General features: G+C 38.7%; 1 protein-coding gene across 1 annotated transcript; it reads left to right on the top strand.

The window, feature by feature from the left end:
* The first annotated feature begins 1,021 nt into the window (after positions 1–1,021).
* LOC127639425 (MAPK regulated corepressor interacting protein 2-like) lies at positions 1,022–10,145 on the top strand. Its single transcript, XM_052121435.1, has 5 exons — positions 1,022–1,465; positions 1,622–1,691; positions 4,748–4,881; positions 9,771–9,872; positions 9,997–10,145. Exons 1-5 carry the CDS (start codon positions 1,411–1,413, stop codon positions 10,065–10,067), a joined length of 432 nt encoding a protein of 143 aa, XP_051977395.1. The 5' UTR covers positions 1,022–1,410; the 3' UTR covers positions 10,068–10,145.
* Positions 10,146–11,128: the final 983 nt, after the last annotated feature.

Raw genomic sequence — 11,128 nt, 5'->3', positions numbered from 1 at the left:
CCCAGTGGTTGCATTTGAAGGACTGTTGAATAACATTGGCATTAGGTATACAGTATTGTGCAACATTTGCATGGAAGGTTTTCCACTCCTTTTTCTTTCTGCATGTGTCATTGTATTCAGTACTGTGGCTTTAGTGAGAGGAAAGTGTATTGCAAACGACTATAACGCAGATTAGTGAGATTAACAGCATGCTTTGACCCACAGACAGGTTCAGCACTGTTAGTAGTAAAGCCTGTCTGGTTCTCACGTGGTGTGTCAAGCCCCCTCTGCGCAGTCCATAGTTAGCGATGCATTTTGGGAACTGCGATTCAATAATGTGCAAAGGTGCAAGTAACAAGAAAGTGTTTAGATTGTACATAGTCTATTCGTTGGTGTCCACTAGCTGAACGGTGACCCCGGTTCACGTCGAGGGGGCGTGGCGTGACTTCACGACGGAATTTGAGCGTGCGCACGGGACATCTGTATTTACTGTAACAGTTGGGATGAGAAGTCCGATTCTTTTCAGCGAACCGGTTCTTTCGGGCGGTTCGTTTCAATGAACCGGTAAAAAAACTAAAAAAACGATTCACAAGTTAATTTACGTCATCCCGTAATGACGTCACTATACATAATGCTAAAACGCCGGCGTCATAGAAATACACGCACAAAGCCATATGTAAGCGCATATTGCAGATTATTAAATTGTATTTAATTAAGTTATAATAATAAGTGTGTTTATTGTCATCAGTGTTTTATTCAATGATCTTACAACACATCGTACTGTTTTGCATCTAAATCACCCAATACTGGGTGTCTAAAACATATAAAGTGATTAAACTAGTCTTAATCAACTCACCCTTTTATACAGAAACCATGATTCAGCTCATCACGACTTCAGATATAATCTGCACGCACAATACTCAAGAGCAAAATTCCCTTATTCAAGTCCTCTGTTCACACATGCTCATCAGCTGATCACTGATGTCCGAAAGAGTCGATTCTCAGTTCAGTGTACTGGTGACTCGCAAACTACTGTGATCGACCGAGCGTTCAGGCCGATTTGGTAAACTGGTTCAATTTGTTCACTAAAAAGAACCGGCTCAAAACAACGGTTCGTTCACGAACTGGACATCACTACTCGAGAGACGTTGCACACATCTCGGCTTTAAGTTAAACCTGACGCTGGTTGTAAGTAAACATACGGAGCTTAAATCCAGCATATGCTTAATGCGGGAGAGCGACTAAACGTCAGATTTGCACTCGGGATTGACGCCGAGGCAGACCGATTATTTCCACGGTGACTGCGTGAAGAGAGCTCCGTCCTGTAGGGGGATCGCGTGACGTTTTGTGGCGTGAATATAACCGTGACAGATCCGTAGAGCTCGCGTGGATCTATCGTGCCTCAGGGGTTCACCAGAAATCGTCTCTCACATGATGTACACAATAACCAGAGGTCCCAGCAAACTTGTTACACAACGGAGGACAGGTACAATGTAATCATATGACAACTGCATGGTCACCATTTACAGTTTCTGATGTACGAATAACTCAATATGCATAATGAATGGCCCCTTGAATCTAGAGTTGAATGCTTAGAAGAGAGACTTTCATGCTTGATATTAACAGATATTATTCCCTGCAGGCCCCACGCAACAGATTGAGAGTAAAACGAACGATTTGAAACAGAAGCAAAGCCACTGGCTCGCATCGGAGTGAGTAAACTTCATATGATCATTGAACACGCGCTGCTCTAATATGATCCCTTCACGTGCGCGTTGAATGTTGTCGCGAGGGCATATATGCTGTACCTTTTAAAAGAGTTTCACTCACTTTAAAGTATCGGCACCAAGCAAGTTGACAAAGTCTCGGTTTTACACCTTGTGTGTGACCTTGCAACTGTAGTGCGTGCGCGTGCATGGAGTGTCGGCGTGTTTGAAGTGCGCGTGAGTTGTGTCGTCGTGAATTGCTCATTCGTGTTCACTTCAGCAGAAGGTCAGTAACTAATCTTTTTGTGTTATCTATTAACACTTGTTTGACACACCTCCTTGTATTCCCACAAGGACGTTATGGGGCGGCCGCGCTCTTTATGAGTCAAGAGTCGCGCTACATTTTACGAGACACGTCCGCGTTTGTGTCTGTCAGTTTTATGTTGACTGTCAATAGCGATCAGTTGTATGCGTTATGTTGATATAGACAACAACCGGGTTTCATTACGTGCCCCCCCTGTCACTATAGAAACGTTGGTTAGATAGGGAAGTGTTGTACGGTGGCCGAGAGAGCTCAACGTGCTGCAACCTAAAGAAGACGCATGCAAATAGACAACGCATGCGCAAATGAGAAATGAAGCAATACAAGAAGCAATACAAGAAAGCAATTTCACATGGCTTTTTGGATTATTTTATTAATCTTTCTATAGCCATGAAATATTCCATTTTAATTCATTTCCTATATTTCTACTCTTCATTTATGCCAATCCATTTTTACCTTTCATTCTAATGCTAATTTTAAATGACATTTATATGTCTTTATTTTTTAGATATAAAATAAGGCAACACTTTACAGTAAGGTTTCATTTGTTAGTTAACATGAGCTAACATGGAAACACGAGTGGTGGTGGTGTAGTGGGCTAAAGCACATAACTGGTAATCAGAAGGTTGCTGGTTCAACCCCCACAACCACCACCATTGTATCCTTGAGTAAAGCACTTAACTCCAGGTTGCTCCAGGGGGATTGTTCCTGTAATAAGGGCACTTATGATGCTTTTGATAAAAGCATCTGCTAAATGCATAAATGTAAAATTTAACTAGGAACAATACTTTTACAGCATTTATTCATCTCGGTTAATGTTAATTTTAACATGTACTATCAAATTTTTTAAATCAAAAGTTGTATTTGTTAACATTAGTTAATGCACTATGAACTAACAATGAACAATTGCATTTTTATTACCCAACAATAACAAAGATTAATAAATGCTGTAAAAGTATTTTGTTTGTTTGTGCATGATACATAAAAAAATAACTAATGTTGACAAATGGAACCTTGTAAAATGTTGCCAAAAACAAATAGTAGCTTTGAATTTCCATTGTGTATGAAATAAGCTATATGTAAACTTATAAAAATCTTTTTTGAGCAGAATATACACTTGCGGCCAAACGTTTGTAATAATGTACAGATTTGGGTGTTTTGGCAGGAAATCGGTACTTTAATTCACCAAAGTGGGATTCAACTGATCACAAAATTTAGTCAGGACATTAATAACGTGAACATTTACTATTACAATTTGAAAAAAGTCATTTTTGATCCAATCTAGACAGGCCCCATTTACAGCAGCCATCACTCCAACACCATATTCTTGAGTAATCTTCCTAAATTGGTACTAGAAAATCACTTGCCATTATATCAAACACAGCTGAAAGCTATTTTAATCATTAAATGAAGCTTAACATTATCTTTGTCTTTGTTTTTGATCTGCCACATTATGTAATAGACTGGCATGTCTTAAGGTCAATATTAGGTCTGAAATGGCAAAAAAGAAACGACTTTCTCTAGAAACACATCAGTCAATCATTGTTTTGAATGAAGGTTATACAATGCTTGAAATTGCCAAAAAACTGAAGATTTCTTAAAAAAGTGTACAATACAGTCTTCAAAGACAAAGGACAACGGTCTCTAACAAGGACAGGAAGAGATGTGGAAGGACAGATGTACAACTAAACAAGAGGATAAGTACATCAGAGTCTCTAGTTTATGAAATAGATGCCTCACATGTCCTCAGCTGACAGCTTCATTGAATTCTACCCGCTCAACACCAGTTTCATGTACAACAGTAAAGAAAAGACTCAGGGGTGCAGGCCTTATGGGACAAATTGCAATGAAAAAGACACTTTTGAAACAGAAAATCAAAAAGATAATGTTAGAGTGGGCAAAGAAACAGACATTGGACAACAGATAACTGGAAAAGTGTGTTACGGATCTTAACACCATTGAGCTTTTGTGGGATCAGCTAGACGGTAAGGTGTGTAAGAAGTGCCCGACAAGACAGTCACATCTATGGCAAGTGTTACAGGAAGTGTGGGGTGAAAGGTCACCTGAGTATCTGGACAAACTGACTTCTAGAATAACAAGGATCTGCAAAGCTGCATGTGGAGGATTTATTTATGAGAACTCTTTGAAGTAGTTTGAGATGTTCTGAACATTTTATTTAAATTGTAATAGTAATTTTTCATGTTATTAATGTCCAGACTATCCATTGTGATCATTTGAAAGCCACTTTGGTGAATAAAAGTACCAATCAGTACATTATTCCAAACTTTTGGCCCCCAGTGTAACTAGAAAAATGCATATTTATCTAGAAATTTCCATGACTTTTCCATTTCCATGTTACTGTCACTATCAAAACAATGTTTTTGAGTATTGTGCTCAAAATGCATTCATAATGGAGAAAATAAGCAATACAAGAGAGCAATTGCACCTTCTGTATTATTTAATTCATATTTATATAGAGCACTGCTTTATTTTATTCTCAATTTATGTCCTTTATTTATACTTAAAAAATGTTTATTTGAATACAGTGTTAAATCCATTTTCTTTTCATAAAATGTTTTCTTTTTAATGTTCTTAAATGTTTTTAAAAGCTACTTTTATGTTTTTATGAAAAACAAAAGTAAAATGGTAGGTTAAAATGACCATTGTGCATGATAAAAGCTGAATATAAACTTGCCTTGCTTTACACATTTCTTTTAATATCCAAATAATCTTTGTGTAGTTCCCCTGCGCCTAAGATTGTGTTTCACCGGCTGAACGGAAAGCGGTATCACAGATCCACCTCTCCCAAAGCTGACAGCACGACCGAAGATTTCACCTCGGCACACGAGGAGAATGTTCGATTTGTTTTTGAGGGTGAGTTATTTTCCAGTAGTCATGCATTGGATTGTCCTATTAAAAGCAACAGTCAGTAAATCCAAGAGAACTTTCCAGATAACTGCAAAGGTTTTTACTGACAGGCTGACACATTTTAGTCTTGAATTGGTTATTTAGCAGAAGTTTTTTTATTTAGTCAGTGTTACCTTGACCACTAAGACCTTGAGAGAGGCCACAGTTGGGCCATAGTTGCCATGACCCTATTGAGCCCTGAGGAGAGAGCAGCTGGATTCAAAGCTCTTCATTAATGCCTCGAATTGCCACACACTCTGGTCTTCCACACTCATAAATGTTTCATCATGTGCATATTGGAATATCAAGTGTGTTTGTGAAAGAATAGTCAAGAAAAGGAGATTCAGTGTCAGACTTCATCTGACCTTTTGTGGTTTACGCTGTTTTGAATGTACTGTGGACCTGGTAAGTTCAGCAGAGTTTGTGTGAAGGAGGCCAGTTCTCATCTTCATGAGGAAGGTAGTCTCCCAGCCTGGCTCCACCTCCACAGGCTGAAGCGTGTACTTTAATACAATAATGGGTGTGCTTTATGCTGCCCAGAACTGTACTTCAATAGAAAGCATTGAGTTTAAATCTTGAAACCAGTTTGGCGAGATTGAAGGAAACAATCAAAATAGTAGTGGGTGTCCATCTCTTTTTTACATGTCGCTACATGAGATGGGTGTAGAATTACATTTTGGGTTATGCCTATTATTGCTGCCCTTTTTCACAGAATGTTTTTATTTATTATTTTTTAATGGCTCCATCCCTGGGGCCTGTACCATGAAGCCGGTTTAGGTGGCTGGCCAGCTATGTTCCAGTTTAGCTTCCGCCAACCCTGGGTTTTAGGTACTATGAAAGTAGCTCGGCTTTAATCGGTGTTCGTTGCCATGGTATCTTACGCTGCACGGCTAACCTGCTCCGGGGCAGGTTATATTCTGGATTCAAGATCTCAGACTGAAGTTTGACCAATCATCTGTGAGCAAAGAAACATATAGGTGACGCAACTAATTCCCAGCGTCTGTTCTCTGCTGCAATGGCTTCACCTTTTCTCCCAAATCCTGTGGACATCTCCGCGCAAATTGTTAGACGAGCACTTCGTAGAGAAAGAGTTTTTAGGGACAGACAAAATCCATTTGACTTTCCCGATACTTACTTGTATGAAAGATACAGATTTTCCGCGGAAGGAATGTCTTATCTTTGTGAACTTCTTGAGCCGCACATAACAAATGTGACTCGTCGAAGCCATGCCCTTACTGTACCGCAAATGGTATGTATTGCGTTGCGTTTTTTGGCAAGTGGTACATACTTGTATGCGGTCAGTGATGCAGAGAATCTAGGGAAAAACACGGTCTGTCGGACCATTCGCAAGGTGGTCCTCGCTCTGCAGGGGTACATAAATAGCTTCATTGTGTTCCCTGGACATTTATCGACCATGTCCATAAAAGAGGGATTTTATAAAATTGCCGGTAAGATATCTTGATTGGGTGACATCATATGAACAAATTTAACCTTTCACGTTCGTTTTTTTTCTTCTGCAAAAAAGCACATTTCATACTTAGAAATATATAATGCAATAGTCTACAGTAGCTGTTAAGAATGATTTTAAATATATATTTTTAATTCCTATGATAGGATTCCCTAGAATCATAGTAGCAATAGACTGCACACATGTTGCAATCTCCACAGCTCTAGGAGAACATGAGGCAGATTATGTGAACAGAAAGTCCTTTCACAGCCTTAACCCTTGTGCATTGTTCAAATTCACTACCCTTTGGTTATGTTCGTGGCTGAAAACAGCCACTACTTTAAACTGCTGTGAAAATGTATCAGATAAATATTTTTTTCAAATTGTTTTGCATAAATCTATTAATCAACCTCAGTCCTGTTCAAAACTACTAAATGTTTAAAAAAAAAAAAATCAGGATTTTAACTCTTTAATTGCCAAATTCATAAATGATGTCACTGATTTGGGGAAAAAAAACATACAAAATGACGTATTTTCAATATAAAATGTGATTGTGGACTGGATTTTTTTTTACCTTTTATCACAGTCTTGGACATGTCAAAGATTAGAAACAACATTGGTTTCGATGCATTGTTAGTTTTTGTGCAGCATCAGATTTAAACTTTTTCTCCCTCATTTACTGTTCGTGGCTGTTTTTGCCCCATTGACTTCCATTATAACCACATTTTTTGATTGCAAAGCCATGACACCATATAATCATGCATTTTTGATTGTTTGTGGTTTTCCCTGTTGGGAAGAGGTAAAATTTGTGATCTTTACTGTTGATAACCACGTGGCACCATTAACCCTTTAGATAGGCCTGTGCAAAAAAAAGCTTAGTTTCTGGCTTTTACATGGAGTTATATGGAGAATAATAGCATATTAATGTGTGTGTGTGTGTGTGTGGGTGTGGGTGTGTGTTGGTGTGTGTGAGAGAGAGAGAGTGTGAGAACTCACCTTGTTGCGTCTGAGAAAATCAAAACATGCACCTCAGCTCTCACAACTACATGGAGTAAACAAAAACAAAGTGCCTTTTGATGGTGAGAAATGCAGAGTAATCAAAAACAAAGCAAGTGGATTTAAACACTTGCATGCAAGCCTGCTGGTCATTTGATGGTGAGAAGAGCAGCAAGCAACATGAGAAAGGGCTTGACTTGTAGTGAAGTTTTAGAGATGATAATGCAGCCTGCACAATATAGCCACTATCAGAAAGGAGCGAGTACCACCACAAAACCAGCTTCTCCCTGATGAAATTGACCCCATCACAATTGACCACCCAGCTGGCGCAGCTGTCAGAGATGCAATCACAATACAATATTTTACTTAATATAAGCACACTGACACTGCTGATAGGTCTCAAACTGTTTTATTGGTCATGTGGCTAGGGAGGAAAGAGAGAAAGAAAAATGACATTAATAAACATTCATAGTGTTCATACAGGGTAAATTGGTTAAAAAAAAAGAAAAGTTCACATACTGAGATCTGTTTTTTCCAGCTGTTTGATCTCCAATTTAATTTTTTTAATTTGGAGCCTCCTCAGCTCACCGTCCAGCTCCTTCAGTGAACACAGGGCCCTGACTGAGTCTGTTTCCACCTGAAACAATTCCACCACAAACAAACATTACACGTTTTCTGGAGGTTGATCAAATCACAAAAAGTGGCATGACTTTCTACATAGGACTGACTGTAATTAAGGGTTTAAAGCATTACCTTGTTCACATTCCTTCTGAAGCCCATTGAGGTAGAGGCTTCAGTTTCTGGGGCAGGTTGTGAAAAATCCTACAATAAAAGAGATGTGTAAGAGCCAGTCATTTAATTATGACATTCAAATGTGTGCTATAATAAAAAGCCCAGTGTATTCACCTCAGCAACTGTCTCTGAAGACACAGACAGAGTGTCTTCATCATTTGGTTCACCCTATAAATTGAAGGCCAATTTAAATCAAAATTGTTATAAAGCAGGTTATGTTCATTGTGTTCTGTCTGGTGTACTGACCTCTTGCAGGAGACTGTGTGCATGTGTGCTGGCTTCAACAGGGACACTGTATTTCCCTCTACTGTGCAGAACATAGAGTCAGCCATATTTAACTTTTTTTTAAAACATTAGTAATGCATTGCACACACATACCCAGTGTCACTTGCTTAGAGGAGCCAGCACCAGGGTCAGACTGTACAGCACTTGCAATCCCATCCATAATCGGCCGCCCCTTGTTGTTACTCAGTGCCCACTCCTCCGCCACTAGTGTATTCTGGAGGAGGTGGCCCTCCCCAGTTTTCCTTATGTCACACTTTTTTCTGTTTGCTGCAAACAAGTGTTTGTGATTAAATGTTCACAAAAGTAATAAAAGGTTTTGGTAAATACTCACCACTTTGAATTATATTTTTATATTTTATTTTGATCTGCTGCCAAGAACGTTTGGAGTTGGGGTTGCATCTAAAAATCAATGAATATCAATCTTTCTTAGGATGTAATAGCCTATACATTCACACTTTACATACATCTACACACACACACACACACACTTATGTATGCATGTATATATATCAGCACGAATACACATTTTAATTTTAGCATTTAATACATTTTTAATATGATTATCCTACATAAATTTACATTAATTGTTTAACTTAGCCTACGCATTAACGCAATCAGCAATCTTCCTCCAAGATTTTTCTCTTGCTTTGGCAGCAGATACAGTGTTACTGCGTGCTTGAAAAACACTCCTATATTCTTCATATTTCTGAATAATAATCTCTTGCGCCTCGCGCTGAAAAATATATAGCTCTCGCTCTATCCATATCGAACGCGATTGGTTGTTCAGTGTCGACGTCACTCTTTTATGTGCACGCGCGTTTGGAGTAATCATAGCTTAAGGATCAAAGCCTGAGTTGACAGAGAAAGTTGATGAGCTGCATCATGGTACCAATAAAGCCTGATTGCATCGGTTTGGTTTTGTCGACTCAAAACCAATCCTGTAACCCCGAGTTTGTTCAACTACCATCATGTTACAGGCCCCTGGTGAACTGATTCAAAACAACGATTCACTCTTAAACTCTTTGTAGTGAATTAGTGAAATCAGTTAACAAATTGGCCTAAATGATTCTTTAGCGGATTGAAGATTTTGATTCAGGCTGAATCAAAATAATTTAAAATTCCAGTGAACACAAATGCCTAGAAAGGTCAAAAAGGGCGGAAACCTTGCAAATCACTTTGCCTTGGAAGTTTGATTCAAGAAATGTCCATGACCTTTCCAATGCCCTTGAAAACACCATTTTTTAATTCTCTATATCCAGGTTTACATACCCATCAGAACACTGTATTTATGCATTATGCAATATATTTTACAGTTTTTTTTTCATTTGGATTGCAGCCTGGCAGGAGGTGGAACAGAAGCTCGGAGAGGGATCCCAGCCGGGAAACGGGAAAGGACCAGTGCAGTACGCTGAGAGAAGTCCTAATCCCGGCATGAAGAGTTAGTCTTTGAATTCTGTCCTATTTACTTTAGTTATAATTTGGCAGATCTGAATATATTTGAAAATGATAGCGCAGATTAGATTTGAGACGTATCTCACCAAACCTCTCTTCCCCTTTGCCAGATTTTGTGCCGATTGACCTTGAGGAGTGGTGGGCCCAGCGATTCCTGGCCAATATTGCCAACCTGTCATGACTGTTTCATGATGGGGCATGAGGAGATGTGGCTGAATGGTCCAGACTGAGGGTGCCGGGCAAGTGCAGTCTGACTCCGATGAGCTCACTCGTTATTGGGAGAGTTTTAGGAGCCGTACTCTAGTTGCACTGTTTTCTGCCCCTCTTTTGGAACTCTGTCTGCCCAGCTGGACCGTGACTCTTTCACTCTCTCATGCACACGGAAGATGATCAGAGATTTATCTTCTGCTTTTCTGTCTTCATTAGAGCCTCCATGCCGTGCGCTGAGATGTCTGTTTTTCTTGGCAGATCTTTGCATAAAAAAAGTAGTTATAAAACAAAAACAATCCAGTAAATTCTTTCAAGACGTCTCTGTTCTGGTATTTTTCACATCACATCCTAAAAAAAGCGAGTCTTTGAGAGGTATGCATGCTGTAATTAAAAGTGAATTAACTTACAAAAATAATAACTTTTCAAACAGGTTTCCTGCATTTGAATGAATTTTGTGTAAAGAAATTATTGATTTAAACACTTATTCAATATAATTGTATTTTATGTATACTGTGTATTTATACACTCTTAGACAACTTTATTAGGTACATCTGCACACCTACGTATCCAATCAGCCAATTACAGCAGTGTGATGCATAAAACCATGCAGATATGGGTCAGGAGCTTCAGTTAATGTTCACATCAACATTAGAATGGGGAAAAATGTGATCTCAGTGATTTGGACAGAGCATGATTGTTGGTGTCAGATGGGCTGGTTTGAGAATTTCTGTATCTGTTGATCTCCTGGGATTTTCACACACAACAGTATCTAGAATTTACTCAGAATGGTGCCAAACAATTGGCTGATTAGATAATCACATGAACAAGTAGGTGCACAGATGTACCTAATAAAGTGGTCGGTGAGTGTATATAAGCATTATTTTGTCCACAATGCTCTTTAGCTATCAGCATTGACCATCATAAAAAAAATTATAAAACTATTAAATCATAAAACTGTGGTTTGAAAGCCAACAAATGTAAAGAACACGTTTTCAGAAATGTCTTAATTATATTATTCAGACATTAAATTAA

This window comes from Xyrauchen texanus, chromosome 48 (genome assembly GCF_025860055.1).
Source record: "Xyrauchen texanus isolate HMW12.3.18 chromosome 48, RBS_HiC_50CHRs, whole genome shotgun sequence".
NCBI classification, from domain to species: Eukaryota; Metazoa; Chordata; class Actinopteri; order Cypriniformes; family Catostomidae; genus Xyrauchen; species Xyrauchen texanus.
Note: the sequence above shows the minus strand (reverse complement) of the source record. Positions and strands in the feature narration are given on the sequence as shown.